The 19963-nt window shown below is 32.9% G+C and overlaps 1 protein-coding gene across 3 annotated transcripts in view; it reads left to right on the top strand.

The window, feature by feature from the left end:
* Positions 1-15654, top strand: part of LOC149564756 (MADS-box transcription factor 14-like) — a 315466-nt gene extending 299812 nt beyond the window's left edge. For 2 of the 3 annotated variants that reach the window (XM_089818348.1, XM_089818347.1), the window contains exons 6-8: positions 14925-14966; positions 15057-15163; positions 15255-15654. In XM_089818348.1, the coding sequence (XP_089674474.1) occupies positions 14925-14966; positions 15057-15163; positions 15255-15264 (159 nt within the window). In that variant the 3' untranslated portion in view covers positions 15265-15654. The remainder of the gene's footprint in view (positions 1-14924; positions 14967-15056; positions 15164-15254) is intronic. The other variant, XR_016361930.1, reaches the window with a different exon arrangement.
* The last annotated feature ends 4309 nt before the right edge of the window (positions 15655-19963 follow it).

Genomic DNA, 19963 nt, shown 5'->3' with positions numbered 1-19963 from the left:
GAGTTATAGAAGAAAGATGGACCCACTGTCCAAACAACTTCAAACGAAAGACCACAAAACTCAATGTCCAACTAGTATTTATATTATTCCTTGCAAGATAATTGAAATGAATCAACCTCAACTCCTTCTTTGTCGTCTTGGCAGGACCAAACCTCTTCTAATCATACTACCAAATCACCAATTTCACATTCAATAATCTTTTGGACCATTTAATCGCATTTACTAAATATTTCACATATCACACACTTGAATGCATACATCTAAAAAAGGAAAATAACCTTTATACTGTGTTCTCAAAGTAATTCCTTGAGTTCACCTTGGGGATTTCCCACTTAGTTATAATAGGAACTCTTTAAGATAAACAATTATTTTATAATTACACAACACTGTGAACAAATAGTCTTTACAACTTCTCACACGTGTGACCTTTGACCTTGTGCACTCATTCATGTCATTATTAAACCATCTTCTATATCTATCTAACTTCACTTATCATGATTCTATCTTAGTTAAGAGTAATCATTGAAAACTACTTAACATGTACTATGTCTTCTTACTATCTTCTATGATTCATGAGGAACTTTTTCATATCTTAGACTCTCTAAATGTGCACTTGTCCACTTCATCAGGACACGATGTAGATTGCATCCTTAACTTCACTTGATCTCATCATCAATACATATTTCATATGACCTCATTCTCTATCTTCTATTTTACCAATCTTTACAAAAATAATACAATGTTTACATCAATGACAAAGAGAGTCATGAATGTAACATGCCTATCATGTAATACTCTCTCCAATGCCTAAGATACTAACCCAAAGGAATACTATCAGCATTCACCCTAACAATCTCCCAATTTGGCATTGATAGCAATATAGATGAAAAACATCTAAGTTTCGAGAATACCAAATGAAACTTTTTTGTTGCTTCTATTGTTCTCTTCTTTTCAAATCCTCTTCATCAATCTTATATGAAATTCAAAGGAACACTACTCTATCTTTTCTTTCTCATTTTTAGGATCTACATCAGTTGTTCACACTCTAGCTCTAAGGAACAACTGCCATTCTTACATGGATAGTCATTGGTTATCATACTTCTCTTCCATTGATGTGATTCAATGTCTGCCCTTATGGACAATCTTTATCCGCCATACATAGGAGATGATTTTCATGTGTACTTCTATCCCATTGAGATCAATGACAAAGGCTTCATTATGTCAATAATTTTCTCAAATTCATCAATCGGCTCAAGTATCCAAGGACATTGTTCAATGACAAGTACCAAGAGTCCTTGACAACTCTACTAATCACAGATACTCCCCCATATATGAAGCATCAACATCTAGTCCAAATAAACAACAATGCTTTGTACCACTAGATTGATTCATTCTCTACATTATCTACTCATAAGTAGGCAGGGGCATAACCCCAAGAATACCTCACAAATACTTAAATATATCTTTAGGCAAGGGTTTCGTAAAGATATATGTAATCTTCTATTTTGTACTTACATATTCTAATGTACAACACATGATTCTTAGACACACTCATTGTACTTGTGTTATTACAATGTATGATTACAGGTTCTAAAAACTCTATTCCGATGTTCTTTAGCATTTGCTACATCCACATTATCAGCTTGTAATTGTCTATTGCTGATACATACTCTACTTCTATTGTACTTTGTAAAATGCAATCCTATTTCTTACTTAGCCAAGAAACCAATCTTCCTCCAAGGAAAAATGCCCCACGATTGGTTCTCTTTCTACCATCCATATTGCTTGCCCAATCCACATCAGTATAAGCACTTAAAGTAAAATAACTTGATCTATCATACCACAATCCAAAATCAAGTACACCCTTCAAATATCTTAATATTGCTTTTACTGCTACATAATTTGATTTGTTAGGATCAAATGAAATTTTTCTACTATCCCAACTATATTTTCTATATATCGTCCAGTGTGATCCAAATATTACAAACCTCCAATCATAGATCTATACTTCTTCTTCTTAACTGTAGGTGTCTCATCTTTACTAAATAAGTTGTGACCAATTATCATAGGTGTACGAATAGGCTTACAACTTTCCAAGCCAAATCTTTTCAACAAGTCTTTCAAATACTTATCTTGTGAAAAGAAAATACCATCACTATTATGTACAATCTTTAGACCCAAGAATTTTTTATTTATTTCACCAATCATACTTATCTCAAACTCATTCTCTAGTTCATTATAAAATTTATCTCTTGCTTCATCATTACCTGCAAAGCTTATGTCATTAGAAAATATCACAATGATGAATAATCCATTCTCAATTTCTTTCAAATACAAATTTCTATCAGTCTACCTCTAACAAATCCCAATTTTGTTAAATACTTGTTCAATCTTGCATACCAAGTTCTACATGTTTGTTCAATTTTGCCAAACAATCTCTCTTTAACTCCAAACATTTCATCCACTTTCAGATTTGCACACTCAAAAGCATCTAAAAGCTTTGCTATTCAATGAATAACCAAGGAACATACCTTCATAGCTTCTTGCATCAACCTTACAAATATCATCATCTCTCTTAATGTAACACTTACTTCCAAAAATTCTAAAATATTTTACTGAAAGTGCATGTCCAAACCATAATTCATAGGTAGTCTTGTTTGTACCTTTTCTAATCTGCACTCTATTCAATATGTATACTATTGTATTGATACCTTCTCTCAAAAATATCTAGGATACGTATATCATTCACAAACATCATTGCTCTTGTTTTTTTTTTAATAGACCTATTTCTTCTTTTAGCAATCCCATTTTCCTTAGAAATCTTAGGTCCTAATAGTTATCTCCTTATACAATTTTCCTCAAAAAAGGTGTTAAACTCTCTTGAAGTAAACTCTCCACCTCTATCCTATCTTAAACATTTTATCTTTACTCCAAATTCACTCTCAACTCTATTCTTGAATGACTTAAACTTTTCAAATGCCTCACATTTTACTATAAGAAATGCTACCCTCATAATTCTAGTGAAATAATCAACAAAAATGATAAAGTACCTTTCACCACAAAATCATCTTGTTCTAGTAGGACCACTCAAATCTGTATAAACAATCTCCAATTTTGTGTTGGTAGTGAATTTCTTTCTAGAAAAAGAAACTTTCTTCTGCTTCTCCAAAACACAGTCTTTGAAAACAACATTAGTAGGTTTCACAAATTTAGATAGATCTCTAATAGAAAATGTACTACTAGCCTTGATAATGTTATCAAAGTTTATATGACAGAATCTTCTATGCCATAACCAATTGTTATCCAGCTTTACAACTGAACAAGTCATTTCTATTGGATTCAATTGATATACATTACCTCTAGATCTTATGCTAGTTCTAATCTACTTACCATTTTTATTCTTCATGATAGATGTCTTCTCTTTGAATCGCAACTGATAACCTTTATCAACCAATTGTCCAACACTCAATATGTTATGCTTTATTCGATCAACATAATAAATATTATCAATATTAGTCTTTCCATCAAGAGTGACAAATCCTATTCCTTTGATGTGACAAGTTTCATTGTTACCAACCCTAACAATTCCTACATCATGATTACTAAACTTAACAAACTTATTCACATCTCCAATCATATGATGTGAACATCCACTATCTATAATCTCATCATATTTCTTTTCATCTTGTGAAACTAGGGCTTTTTCTTCTCTAATTTCTTTTTTGGCTACTCTGTCTACTTATTATCTCCTGTAATTTATGAATAACACCACATGTCTTAGACTCTCTACACACACACTTGTCCACTTCATCAAGACACAATGTAGAATACATCCTTAACTACTCTTGATCTCATGATGAATACATAGTCCATATGACCTCATTCTTTGTCTGTTATTTTGTTAGTTTTCACAAAAATAAAACTATGTTGACATAAATGACAAACACGTTGATGAGTACAACATGCCAATCATCTACACACTCTCTTCAATGCCTAGGATACTCCTCCAAAGGAATACCATAGCCTTCATGCTAACACATCCCTGATAATGTATTGATGCTAAATAGTCTTGTTGGTTGGTTGACTGCATTTGATTTGAGAAAATACGATAACAGTATGGTTATAATGGGAAATTGTTTTGAGTCTTTGCTAACCATCGAGAATTCAAAGAAAAAGAAGAAAAGTAAAGAAGAAGGTGAGTGTAAAACTAAAGATGATATGGATGATCTTGAAGCATTTCTTGCAAGAAGGTTATCAAGAGGCAAACGTAAATACAGAGGTAAATTTCTCCTAATCTATTTCAAATGTAATGAGGTTGGTCACCTTATTGCAAAATGTCCTAATAGAATAATGTTTGATAGAAGTGTGGAGAAATATTTCAAGTACAAGAAGAATAGGGATTATAAAGACAAATGAAAGAAGTCAGGCTACATTGTTGAGGAAGAGCATATTGAGACTAGTTCTAATGATGACAAGGAAGTAGTTGAAATGGCTTATGTTCCAATCAAGTAAGATCCAAATTGTGAAAGGTATGGGAAAGAACCTACCTTTGTATCACATTAGTAAGAATGACTCATGAATTATTGATGACTGAAATTTATGAGAATGTAACTGTTAAGTTTTGTAATGATGTTCCATAATCGGTTAAAGGTAAAGGATGACTAATTGTAAATGAAAAACTCGGATGTGACGATGCATATTGAGTTCAAGGACTTAAATATAATCTCTTGAGTGTTGTTTAGTTGAATATCTCAGGTCACGATCTAGAATTTGAGAAAAAGAAGGTCAAAATCTTTGATGATGAAGGGAAATTAATTGGATATGAAATAAAAAAAAGGTGATGTATTCTACCTTGATCCCAAAGTTGAGAGATGCTTATTTCTAGAATTGAGAATGTGTGGTTATGGCATAAAAGGTTGTCATGTAAATTTTGAGAGCATGGTGAAAATTAGTAGAAAGAGAATAGTAAGAGACATACCAAATTCGCAAAAATCTTAAAATTCTATGTATAAAGAATGTTAGTTTGGTAAGATGAGAAAATTTAGTTTTTATAGAAAGGCACACACTTTATCTAATATTATAGAATTGGTACATACAAATTTATGTGGTCCAATTGGAGTTGGTGGTTACTATGGTGACATATATATTTCATATTGTTTATGGATGATTATTCAAGGATGATGATTGTAATGTTCATAAACGTGAAATCTGATGATTTTGATATGTTTAAGTGGTACATAGTAGGAGTTGAAAGAAATGTTTGAGATTTGATAGGAGTGGTGAGTTAATTTCTATTTAATTCACTAATTTTTGTACTTGGAATGGTATCAAAATATAATTATTTGCACCAAGAAAACTGCAATATTATAGTATTTCTAAAAGGAGAAACAGATCTATCATAGATTGTGCAAGGATACTAATGATTGAGCAGGAGGTCTCTCAGATATTTTGGAGAGAATCCATTAGTACTATTGTTTACATTGTCAACTGAGTTCAATTGAAGAAAGGAACAAACAAGACACCATATAACTGTGGTATGGTCATTTATCAAATGTAGGTTATTTCAAAATCTTTGGAAGTAGGTGTTAGATTCACAAGGATGCTAGGAATGGTAAAGTTGATGTTAAAGGAGACAAAGGCACATTACTTGGCAATTCATCTAAGATTAAAGGTGACAAATGTTTGAACAAAGCTACTAACAAGATGATTGAATGTACAAATATAAGATTTAATGAGTTTATAGAGTAGAACAGTGCAAAAAGAACAAAATGAGCTTGAAGATTATAACAAGTTTATTTTTTTCTATGAAGAGACACCTAATAAGCTACCCAAGTTACAACATAGAGATACCAAAAATCAGATAGTTGTAACCGAGGCACATAATGTTATTGCTGATAACCAAATAGTTCAACCCAAGTAGGAAGTGAAACTTCTATGGAGTGAAGGAAATGAAGAAAATCAAAGAACTAAATGTGTATCATAAAAATATGTGGCGAACAACCATTCACCTAAACAAATAATTAGAGACAATAAGTGTTAGAGTACAAAAGAGAAGAAAAATAAGAGAAGGTACATGTTTGATAGTTGATTTTGAACCAAGAATAGTAAAACTTGCATTGGATGATGAATGTTGGGCTAGCATTATGAATGAGGAGATTGATCAAATTAAGAAGAATAATACTTGGACACTAGTACTGAGACCTTCTGACAAAAATGTGATTGTGACAAAAAATATTATACAAGGAAAGATGAATGAGAATGGAGAAGTGGTAAGAAACATGGCGAGATTAGTTTGAAAAGGTTATGCACAATAAGAATAAATTAACTATGGTGAAAATTTTGCATTTGTGGCAAGATTGGAAGGGATAAAAACATTGTTGGCTTATGCTACATACAAGAAATTCAAGGTATATCAAATGGATCTAAAATTTGTATTTGTTAATGGACTACTTGAAGAAGAGATATGTATTGAATAACCTGAAGGATTCTTTAAACTTCAAAAGAACATGGTCTGCAAGTTGAACAAAGCATTATATGGACTAAAACAAGCCCCAAGAGTATGGTATGAAAGATTACACTCTTATTTGATTTAGATTGGATTTTCTAGAACAAGTAAAATAATAATTTGTACTTGAAGAATGAATATGAAGATATGGTGTTGATTGGTGAAATATTTGTTGATGAGATAATATTTGGTGGAAATGACATGCTTAGTAAGATATTTGCTGAACAAATGAGCACTAAATTTAAAATGTCAATGTTTAGAGAGGTAAAAAAATTCATTGGATTGCAAGTCTATCAAACATAGAAGGGTGCCCATGTCACTCAATCCTAGTATGTGAAGGAAATCTTGAAATATCTGGCATGGATGAGTCTAACCTAGTTAGTACACGTATGGTTATTGAAGTGAAATTATCAAAAGAATATACTACTGGTGAGGTTGGTCAAATACAATAAAGATCTATGATTGAAAAGCTACAATATGTTGCAGATAGTAGAGTGGATACTATCCTAGCTTTTGGAATTGTTTCAAGGTGTTTTATCTAATCTGAGGGAAACATACATGACTACTATGAAAAGGATATTTAGATATCTTAAAGGAACTAAAGATTGTGGCCTACACTATAAAACTTTTTCATCAAATAAAGTGAGCTTATTAAACTATTCATGCATCCAAGCTTAAACTTTCTTTCTTAGCAAGTTACTGAAAATTAATATGCAAGAATAACACATGAAAGATCAACACATACCACAGTGATTTACGTGGAAACTCAATTTGGGAAAAACCATCGATAACATGCTACTCAATTCTCACTCTTCTGAAGTGATGCCTTGTGATAGGCTTGCTTTGTTAAAAGCTACAACACACTATTAAATGTGACCTGGTTAAAGGATTTAGCCACCCTATTAGAAGTGGGCCTGGTTAGATGACTTTAGAACATTCACTTGGAATGCCACCCTGTTAAAGGATTTACAAATGGCTATTAAACCAACCTAAGTCCATAAGATTTTACCCTAGCTGAAATGATTGTTAGAATATAACAATAAAGGCTTTTAACCTAATACAACTCACAATTTGTCTTGTAGATTTTAGATCTCTATTCAAATCTTCACAATTTGCTTGGCTTTCAGTCTCTTTAGCTTTGACAACTCGTTCTCCTTTCGAGCTTCATCTCCTTGAGTCATCATTCTTGATGTATCAGTGCAATCTCCTATATGGCCACTTATCGAAGTAGAGTCTCTGTACTCTATTCTTCCTTCTTCTCAATGGCATCTCCTTGGAACCCTTTCAACAACTTTGACCCAACAACTCTAGCTTCTTGTCCTATGACTCCTTAAATAGAAGTCTGGAATACTTTTCCCCCTCGAACCTTCTTGGTTTTTCTTTTAGATTGAATGGATTAGGTAGAATTCAATGAATCCTACCCATATCTTGTTTCTTCTAGAAACATCATGAAGAATTCTCCTGAATTCACCCAAAAATGGTTTAGCTAAAATTCTATGCCACCAACTCATCATCCTTATCCTCTGGTTGGTTCACAAAATTCAAGGTAACAAACCTGTCAGCTCAGATTTGGTGAATCTTTGACTTTTCACATAATGCAGTAGCTCCGCACTATTGAAATTCTGGTGCTCGGTACATACTATGTTACTCAGCACCAACTATGTTTTACTGATGCTCGACACCTATTGTGGATTCCCTCAGCATTCACTAAGTTTTTCTAATGCTCATAACCTATTACTTTTTTGGCTCCTTCTATATCACTCAGCACACACTAGATTTTGCATTTGCTCAGCACTAACTAAAATTCTGCTCGGTAGCTATGCTGGCCACTTACAAATGAACTTAGTCAAGTTTTGCAGACAGCCTTGTTACAACTTATACTTCTAAAGGTTCTAAGTGTGGCCAACCTTTATATCTTCAAGTATATTATTAATACATCATTTTACCATCGTCTTAACTGATCCTTGTAATTCATTACAAAACCATAACTCAACCTTTCTCTTAGGTACTTTTGTTACATCTTGTTGATTAAATCCTCTTCATCAATCAACTAAGTGATAGTACTTGGGTCTTATAAGAAATTGTCATTCCAACAAATAGTAGGTTTGACATCAGTGACAAAACAATGATTGAAAACATTCTTTATCAACAATCTCCCTCTTTGCAAACAATTTTCTTCATTCTTCGACAATGATTTTTTCAATCAGATTTCCAACAATGATTAGGCTGACAATGCTGATTACCAAAAAAGTACAAGTGGTGGAGCTTTTCTTTTAGCAGAAATACTGATAACATGGATAAGAAAGCAAGAAAGTTTTATTTCACAATTTGTTGTTGAAGCTGGATATGTTGCTACTGCTATCAATTATTCAAATATTGAATGAATCAAGCAATTGTTGGAAGTAATGCAAGAAAGGGTAACCAAGCCTGTTACTATTTACTATGATAATATAAGTGCCATCAATATTTCAAAAAATCTTGTGATGCATGCAAAAACAAACAACATGTCAATCAAATGTCACTATTTGAGAGAGCAAGTATAGGAGAAGCAAGTGAGATGTGAATATGTGATGTCTAAGAAAAAAATTTCTTATGTATTTACTGAGCCATTACCAAAGAATGCTTTTGAATATCTATGAGGTAAACTGGGGGTTCTGCACCTAATCAAAATTTACTAGGTGAAGATGCATGTTACATTAATTAATGGATGAATTGTAATATATTTATGGACTTGATACATACAGGTTCACACTTTAGGAGTATTTTTGAAGATCTAAAGTTTACTATGATGAAACTGAAGTAATTAGTACATTCAAAGTACAAGGATAAATAGAAGGTTTTATAAGTGTCATTTTGACATTTATTATGATGTTTGGCATTGCCATCAAAGGGGGAGAATAGACTAAATGAGACGAACAAACTAAATGTGGAGAATATAATGGAAAGCAAGAGTAACTAAAGAAACAAATGAGATAGGAAAAGACTGAGTAAAAGAAAACATTTTATGAAAAATAGTAAAGGAAGAGAAGAATATTCAAATGGGGAGTGTTACAAAAATGAAGCTAAGAGAAGACAAGAGATGACATAACCTAAAATAATAGATCATAGCCTAAGGCGGAGAAATATTGAAGAAGTTCTTTTTGTGGAAGGTACACATTGAGTTACAAATTTTTGCAAGTGAAGACACGGAGCTAAAATTTTCTATTGTTGATAATGTATATAGTTTATTATCTTATGTTATGTGTTGTCATTAATGCCAAATAGTGAGATTGTTAGTTCCAGCTGATTATAGACTTGACGGTGGGAGATTGTTAGTTGATGTTGCTATGAATGTATGTAAGAGAGTCATATAAGTTGTTATATTGTCATTGATGGCAGTCTTAGTTTCCTAGACATTATGCTAACTTAGTAAAGTACCATATCATTAGATTGATGAAGAGGAATTGATTGATGAAGAGAATTTGAAGAAAGTATGATAAAGACAAAAGTGATATGTAAGGTATTCAATGGGTAGTTTAATGAGATGGACAATGGTAATGTATTATTGGTTTGATTATTTTACAATCATGTGTTTTTATGTTGTATTGGAGACTACAAGGTTAACCGAGTTACAAGGTTAATGAAGGGAGACTCTATTCACCGAGTGACTACTGTATTGCCTGAGCAATTGGTAAGGAAAAAAGAACAAAATATTGCCCAAGAAAGTCAATATTAATCTACTATTATGTTGCCCTAGTAAATGTTATGTTTAGTGAGTGATAGTTGGATGAACAATTTTGAAAAACTAGAATTTGAGGCCGACTTTTGATGGAAATTTGGAAAGTTCGAAATGGTCTTAGATGTGAGTCAATGTTTGTTTCAAGATCTATTGCTCACAAAACTCAAGAAGGATCCCATGAAGAAAATTGAGTTAAGGATGGACATAATTTTCTATATAAACCCATATTTTCGAGGTGTCTAAATTGATTGTATGAAGGAATTCTATTGTAAACCTATGATCAATGATGATTAAGAAGAAAAAGATAGAAGGATCTTGAAGCATTGAGAAAACTATTTGAGGAGAGAAAGACAATTTTGGGTTGTTTGTTCAAAGTTGTTGATGATTATATTTTTGAAGTGTTGAGTTGTTGTAAATGAAAATTTATATAGGGATAAGGAGTAAAGAGCTGAGCTAGGTGAATTGAGAAGAGAAGAGGAACAAGAGAAAGTATAAAACTGGTATCAGTTAGATAGGTGGGAGGTAAACTCTAGCTGATTCTTTAGCTTTTTTCTACTTTGGGGTCAACCCCCCTTTCTTTTGGCTACTACTAATACTTCAGAAACAAGGAGAGTTGGTGTAAGTGTAAATCAGCCAAGTGAGTAAAGAGATAAGATAAAGAACAAGCAACAACAGAGATCTAAACAAGAAATGGTAGCTTCTATTTTTAACATATCATTTTTATACTATTACTATTTAACCATTGTAGCAGAAAATCTCGAAAGTACCAAGTGGACCTAGCAAGTCTATGAAATCTTATATCTTAACATCAATTAGTGGTGTTTGTAGGTCCTTTAAACCACTCCACTAATTTTAGTCAAGAGCAAGGAATGACAAGGTCTAAATGATCATTCGGTGAGATCGTCTAACAAGATCACTTTAACAAAGTGTATGTAACCTTTAACAAGGTTGGCTCCTAGTAGAGCTCACTTCAAAAAAGTTAAAGTTTTGGGTTTTTGGTCTTGGGTGGTTTTTCCCTTAACATGGTTTCCATGTTAAATTATTGGTGTCAAATGTGTGAATGTTGTTTGTGTTGCAAGGATTTATTACATAATTTTACTATTTATTGTAACCCAGTATTAACTAGATAACCACTAAGTAATTTTCTTGATACTTGGTAAAGTATATAACAAAGAGTTAACAGTTTGGATTAGAGTGTTTGGAAGAGTTGATTAATGTGTATAAGTGATCCATGATAAATATTATAAATTTTTATTGGTGCTGAAATAGTTTGAAGGGACTGTATGATTAGTGGATTACTAGAGAGAACTCATTCACCTCACCTCCCCCCTCCCCAAGTTATCTAAAACACTCATAAGATTTTGATATTACCTTGTAAGAGAAAAATATTGTGTAGACAGACCACAACAACTTGTGGTATTTCTTGGATAAAACAAATTTGAATAAATGGAAACAAAAGCAGGTAGGAGATTCAAGCATATTTTCTTTTTGATATTGAGTATATAAAGGGTAAAAATGATGTAGTGGACTGCAATGCATATTTTTTGGTTGAATACTTTGAGAGCATATTTGTATGCTAATGGATGAATGGTCAAGTACAAGATGATAGATATAAGGTCTTTGATGATCTCATTTAGTATAATGGTAAGAGTATATTTAGTTCCCAAGTTGATGATTAAGGAAATAATTTTAAAGGAGATACACAAATTACCCTTGGTTGGAGACACGATATATAAAGACCTACAAGAGGGATTACTTTATCTATTACCAATTCCATATCAAAAGTAGAATAGCATCGCAATAGATTTGTCACCAAGCTACACAAAGTGCAACAAAAATATTGTTTTTTGTTGCAATGGATCCCCTAACTAAGTATGCCCATTTTTTTTTGGCCATCCCCAATAGATACTAGGGAAATTAAATGGTTGGTTGGTTCTTCCGATAGTTATTTTGCTTACATGGTATTCCATGAAACATAATAAGTGACATGAATAGCTATTTCTCTGCACCTTCTTGGTGCAATTATTTCATTGGGCAGGGACATAGTTGTTTCTAAGTATGAGTTATCACTTGTAGATAGATGGAGAGATGGATATTATGAACAAATTAATAGAAGATTCTATCAGTAACTTTTTTTTAATGCAATAGAAGTTGTAGATACATTGGTTACATTTAGAAGAATATATCTGTAGTGCCACCTATCACAAATTGGTAAGTATGGCACCCTTTAATCCTTGTATGATTATGAGCTTTCAAACTTTATGGACTAGGAGTTGGGCAATAATCACACGTTGAGGGCCCAGTTCTGGCTATAGAAGAGTATGGATATTCTAAGATTCCTCAAGGATAACTTGCAGATGGATCAGAACCAATAGAAGATGTATGTTGGTTGATACTGCATTGAGAAAAGTCTTGAGGTTGGTGATTTTGTATTCCTCTAGCTTCAAACATATGTATACAATCCTCTATCAAGTTATGTGGTAAGGATTATTGATTCAAGCCATATCACTATGGACCCTATAGAGTGACTCAAAGGGTGGGTAAAAATTTCTTACAAGTTTGAACTTCTTGAGGAGAGTTAGATAAAGAATTACTGAAATGTATTATGCCTCAAGAAGGCTATCAGACAGTGCATCATGGTTTTGAAGGAACCTCCACCCATTGACATAAAGGGGAAACTCATTCTTGAGTGACACAAGATCATTAATGGTTTTGAAGGAACCTCCACCCATTGACACAAGAGGTTGGGATTGTGCACTATCAAGGAATTCCTTGTATGATGGAAACATTTCTCGATTGAGGATGTCAGCTGAGAAGGTGAGATAATTCTTGAACACCCAAGTGTGTGATTGCTTGAGGAAAAACAATGTTCAGGATATGAGAACTATGATGTCTCCAATATTATTAAATAATATATTTAAAATAATATTTGTATGTTTTTTTCCATACATGTTTTTTAATATCTCTCAGGACCCTTCTCCTTTTAATTGTTTACCATGTGGTTGGACATTGATGCCTTTTTGTAAACCTTTGAAAAGGTTTCTTGAAGCCATATTTAAAGTCGATTAGTCCATTTTTATTAACATGCAAGTTAGATGTTTTCTATATATACGTGAATTCTAGTTGGAGTTCTTTTATCTGTCATTCCAGATCTGAAAAATCTTCCCTACTTGGAATCCATTGTCTTAGTGGGAGTAACTCCTCACACTTCATTGTTTTTTTCTTTATCTAGAACTATTATACTCTCAAGTACTATCATTGTTAATCTAAAGGTCTCCTGCATGCACATTCCAGTCCATTTTGTAGTGCTTTTTTCCTTTCTATATAGCATAATTATTTTTGGGTGGCTAGTACATAGGTATCACAAAGGTGGTATAAAGCTAATATAGAGCTAGTACAAAGCTAGTGTAGAGGTAGTATGGGTGTAACATGTTTTTGCTAAAGGCAAATGAATCATCCAAAGTTGGCATTGGTCATCATATGACTCATTAGGCCTCGGGATCATTACAAAAATGGTGGACCTAATAATAAATATTTCTCATTCAAGCCTCGTCTTCCAATAGTGGACCATTGACACCTCTATCTCCACTTGATTGTTGGAATCAATGCTTTCAAACTGTTTGGACAACCGTTTGTAGTCCTAAATTAATTCATTTTGCATGGTACATCATTTACTAAGGTCATTCACTTGGTTCTCATCTTGCTCACATGAGAGTTATCAGCCCCTATTATCTCTTTTATGGTATTTGAAGTTGATCAACTATCTTTTTTTATATTATTTTAGAGTGCAAAATTCTTAGAGATGGATAAATGATTTATCTAATCCTTTTTGGCCTCACGCTTTCATATGATGTAAAATGTTACTAGATAATTGATTTTTTGTCCAACTTAAGTTAATCAGCAGTTCATATATTTTGAAGATGGAAATTTTAATTGATATTTAAAATTAGAAAAATTCAATTATATTTTCTAATTGATTAGCAGTTTTTATATATGATAAAATTACAATTTCCTCTAATGTGGTACTGCATATCTAAATGCAAGCTTGCAAAGTTGCACATTTTTATAGCCCTTTGACCACTCGGCTAGTTCTCTTTGCTTGGTTCTAGGATTGGCAATTACTATTTCCTGCTCATCTCATGGACATAGACATGGTCATGACCAACATTAATGGATCCCAATTTGAAATCTCTTTAACTACAAGTTTCCAGAGACCACGTTGCATGTGGATAGTCTTATTAGCCCTTTGAAGCAACATTAGCCTCATGTCATGGACCTGCCGCTCCTTTCTTGCTGAGTTTTTGTACATGTTTCCTCAATTAGAGCTGATAATTTCCTCTATCCGTCCTCAAAAACCTATGGAAGATCAGGGAAGAGCGCTCTCACCCTCTGAGAGGCTATTGATGATTGTATTATTATTCTATGAGGTAAACCAAACGATTATGCTTCTCCTCTTACTAGTGCTACTCTTGCTACCTATCAGTTCTGTTAATGTTTATTGGTGTTTAAGCAATCCTAAATTTTTGGTTTGTATTAATTTACCCAAACTCTGTATCATTGTTTTTTTCAATTAAAAATATATATTTAGTGCTTCCCGAATTGCTATAGAGTGCATGAATAGAACTACTGCAAATTCTTTATTGCTCACAACTGTACTGACTCTGTTCCTTACGAATGGCTGATGTTCTCATTGTTCCGCAGGAAAAATCCCTTAAAGTGGAAAACGCTCATCTGACGAAAAAGGTAAAAGACTGTCAAAACCATATCCCCATTGCCCTCATATCTATTGCTTTTTTTGGCTTTTGACCACAAGGAATCCTAAACATAATACAGATTCATGACAAAAGTCGCAGAACGAAGCATCTTAATATTGACATCATGGAAGGAGTCACCAATGTTGCATGTCGACAAGATGAGCCTCAAACTGATCTCAATCTTTGGTAATGCTCATTATCACAATTTCTTCAAATTAGTTGCTCTTCATCTCATGAGATAAAATTTACTGAAGAGATTGTGTTTGCGCACTTGCAGCCTGTTATGAATTCAAGAGCACTCAGGAAGTCGTGATATTTTCTGCAACTTACTTTCATGAGCTCTGAAGTTTCAACCCTATTTAACGGGATCATATATAAGAAAAATCAAATATACCATTAAAGTAGTTTTACGTACATATCTTTCATTTAGTTTGAGGTCTAATTTTTATTAACTTGGAAGTAATTTCAAGATTGAAGAAGGATCCAAAAAGAGAGTTCACAGCGTCTTATTATTCTTCTTTATTATATCTTTACATCTGAAGATCAGAATCTAAACCTTTTAACAAACAAATCTGTCAGGATTCTTTTCGTTTGCCTTCCTCTGATATTAGTTTTTAGCAGGTGGGTAACGTTTATGTTAATGAAAATGTCATGAAAACAACTGGTTGTGGGCTCTACTGCATATCTCATCGAATTATATTGCGTCAACCTTTACGTTATATATAGAATTGCAGCTTCCAAAGGAACCTATCTTGGAAAAAAGTTATCTAGCGGCTGCATATTATCATTGTCCACGAGATTATAGCATCCTCTTCATGCCTTTCAGAAACCTATATACTCAATAATAAATGTAACTTCCAATTCCTTTTGTTTCACTCCCGTGCTTCAACAAGATGGCTAGCATTGCAGTAATCAACCCAATTTTTTCTCTCGTCTTAAACTCTTTATTGTGAATAAGGTCATTATCTTCCTAATGAGCAAACTACAAAACAAACTCCTTTCCTGGCCAGTCAAGCTTTCGGTCGATGCCAGTGTGGAGTGGCATAAAACTCTTATCATAGACGAGACGTCCATGCTTGCTGTCATTCAACTTTTTACTAATCGTAACAATTTATCTTGCTTCGTAATTCTGTATTATTCGAATTGCAGCATCAATTTCGTCACAATCTATCTAAAGACGACTGTCTGCCAAAACTGATTGCTCCACTACCATACATAATTTAAGAAAATTGAAAAGGAGATACATATTGCTACACAAGAATTAGAAGATACATAATTATTTATTCATTCAAACAACAAAAAAGACAAGATACTTCTTAATCATACGATCAATAATAATGATGCACCAAAAGATCGGAGACCAATAATTCATCAGAATATCTTTACGCTATCCATCTTCATTGTGTTTTAAAGATCTTTATGTAATGCATCCTCGCCATGTTTCTATTATGCAATCCATCCTCGCCATGTTTCTATTATACACTCAACTTTATCTATAGATAGAGATATTATGAGTAGTTTCTTCCAAAATTATGAAATATCCTTCAAACTCAAATAGAACACATAGTGCTATGCTCTCTTTTTACCATGCACACTTATTATCTAATCACTATCTATGTAACCAGTTAACTCCAAATTACTTACTGCAATATATAAAATATTATATCTTTTGAAACCATGCACATATCTTAGGATTTTCTTGTCGACTTGTTAATGTGACTTTTTTGGAGACTATAAATCTATAAATAAGACTTAATAGATATATTATATGAGACATATTTACTGTTAAATATATGAAACCTCCAACTAAACTCTTTTGCATGGTCAGATTCAAGTTTTTGTAATCTTCCTTGCTCAAATTTAGACCTGTACTTTCCCATGTTAGTGCAGAGTTACTATTCTGCAGTCTAAATCTCCTCAAAATCTTTGTTGCAAACTTTTTTTGAGAGATAAATATACCATCATTCATTTTTTTACTGTCATTCTTAGAAAAATATTAAAAGAAATAAATTTCTCATCATAATTGCTCCTTTTATGGCATATTTGAAATCAGCAATGAGTGAATTATCATCTACAAATAAAAAGTAAATCATCTACATACAAGACAACAATTAAAATCCTAACATCAGGCTCTTTGATGTAAAAAGTAAGTTCACCTTTCCTTTTTCTAAATCTTACCACCATCTATATACATTTCCTTCTTCATTTAAAATCTCATAACTAGGAAACCATTCCACGTAAACTCTGTCCTTTAGCATGCCATTTAGGAAGGAACACTTCATTTCCATTCAAAACACATTCCACTTATCTTGGGCTAATATTGTTATGACTATGTCCAAGTATGGTTCCCATCCACATAGTCAAAGGATGCGACTCACTATAATCTCTCCTAAAATGTCATATATTGGTCCTTGGAAATTAACCTTTCCTTATGTCTTTCAATTCTTCATTGAAGATCGCTCTATGTATTATAGACTCATTTTTTTAAACACCTCACTTATAAGGAGGGAAATTAGTTTGCTCTCATCCTTTTCCTATGTATTTTATCTATTTTCTCATCTATGGTTTCACACCATTTATCTTGTTTAATAAAATCCTCAAAATATGTTGGATCACTATTTGAAAACAATGTAGAGTTTTTATTTTTATTAAATTATCCATCTTAGCTTTTAGTTTTGTACATCCATCTTAAATTCTTGGTCTTCCTTAATTTAATGGAGGTGTAAGTGGCTTTTGAACTCTCACTACTACTGTCACTGTTCTATGTAAATCATGTTTGGAATTGTTTGAAACCTACATTAGTCACCTATGTAGCAATTTGGAGCTTTTGTGAACTCTAAGGAGTGGATTCTCTAGTTTTCTATGGTTGGTTGCCTTTTTACCTATTTGTGTTAGGCGCTATCTAAAGCTTACCATCTAATAGTATATTTGAATCCAGAGTTGTTGGGGGATGTCAATCAAACTCCATTTCTTCTACAAAATCTGCTTATTGGTCTTTATCATCTTCATCTTCATCATGAATGGTCACCCTAATGGAAGTGCTTGAAGAGGTGCCTATTAAGCCATCCCATGACTTGTGTTATCAATGAACTCTGCATATCCATCAATGACCTTTTTGGTGGCCAATTTTGTACAACCAATATACCTTGGACTCATGGTTTAGCCTGTTAAAATACACTTATCAACCTTGTCATTTAAATTTTGTCTCTTCTCCTTAGGCACACAAGAAAATGCTACACAATACAAAAAAAATGAATTCTAAACCACCTACTTGTACTTTTTGCATGCTTCGTGCAATCTTATCAATGACCACCTTTGTGATAATTTTTTGTATCAAATAACTTATTTCTAATAGAAATTCACCTTAATACCCATTAATGTCCCTCAGACTTTGACATGCTTCTTTCCATCTCCATGATGATCGTATTATTTTTTATTGGCCAATCCATTTGTCTGCAAAGGATTGTTGGCTATCAACCTCTTCTTGATTCCAAAGTACTTGAAAGTTTTTATGAAACTGTTAGAGGTATTCTCTCCTTTATCTAACCTTGTAAATTTGATAGAATATCTACTTTTCTTCTTAGACTAGGCCTTAAACCTGCAGAATGCATTAGATTTATGCTTCAAAAAATAAACCTATGTCCTATGGCTAAAACCTTGAAGAAGGGGCATAAAGTATTGGATCCCTCTAATAGAAATGGTTTTCATATGATTTTACAAATTAGTATGCACCCTCTCTAATGGTGCTCTCACTCTTCTAAAGTTGTCTTATAGAAATCGTGGCTTATGTTATTTTCTCAAAATATAAGCTTCACATACGACACTAGTTTGTACAATGGTTGGAAATTATCAACCCTTATTTTATTAAATAATAAACTAAATTCATGATAATCCTATATGTCCATACTTAAGGTTCCATATCCTTGAGGTGTCATCAATCATTCTAATAAAAGTTGATTGTTACATTGATATACATTTTCCTTTCTTGGTAGGTGCAACTATGGACTAGGATGGGAAATCTATCTTCATCTTCAAATTGAACATCTAGTTCTTTGTCATTTGAATTATTGTGCCTGTTTTATTTTGATCCTTGTAAGATATGAAATATTTTCTCTTCTTTATTAATGCATTGTATCTGATTTGGATGATACGTTGAACAATGATTAGATTATTCCCTAATACCTAGGGCAAAGTAAACATTTTTATTCTACTTGTCTCCTTGTTTGGTATAGACTTTCAATACCACACATATGGTTGTTATAGCTTGTAAGTGAATTTGAAACTTCAGGACTACCTTCTGTACTGATTTTTCACATGATGAAGGCTGTGGATTGATTTCCTTATGCCACATTTACATCCACCACATTAATATTTTTCTTTCACCAATTATTGTGTTTTTTCTAGCACTCACACAATGAACGGAATTATGCTGATAACAACATTCAAAATTTCTTTATCATATCTCTTCTTCATGCTACTAATATTCTTTGCTTGTCTAGAGCTACTATGAGAATTTCTTGCTCCTCCATATATGCATGATCATCCAAAGGTTTCTCCTCTAGCACTTCTGTATCTAAATTTTGTAACATATCTAGCACTTGAGCTCCTTCAAGGGTCTTAACCTCTTTTGGCTCAAGATTTGAATGCTTTCTCATGGAAAAAATTTGCATACATATTTAGGCATTTTGTTAGGAAAGAGCTACATGTGGAAATACTTCCCTAATGCCAATTCATAGGGGAAATAAGAAATATTTCAAAGCCACTTCATCAACATTGAGATGTTGCATAGGTAAAACAAGAGCATTGAAAATATGATAGACATAAGAGACTAGTTTTAACATGGGAAACCCTTTCGAGAAAAAACCCACCACCCAAAAAATGTTGAGCAACTTTGTATTACACTAAATGATTTACATACAATAAACTTTGGTTTTTGGCATAGGCTCACAGGCTTAGATTGTCTTTACAGTCAACCCGAATTTTACC

The sequence above is a fragment of the Cupressus sempervirens genome, chromosome 3 (genome assembly GCF_028749045.1).
Source record: "Cupressus sempervirens isolate cs-2001-9-10 chromosome 3, ASM2874904v1, whole genome shotgun sequence".
NCBI lineage: Eukaryota > Viridiplantae > Streptophyta > Pinopsida > Cupressales > Cupressaceae > Cupressus > Cupressus sempervirens.
This window is presented reverse-complemented; position numbering and strand designations above follow the sequence as displayed.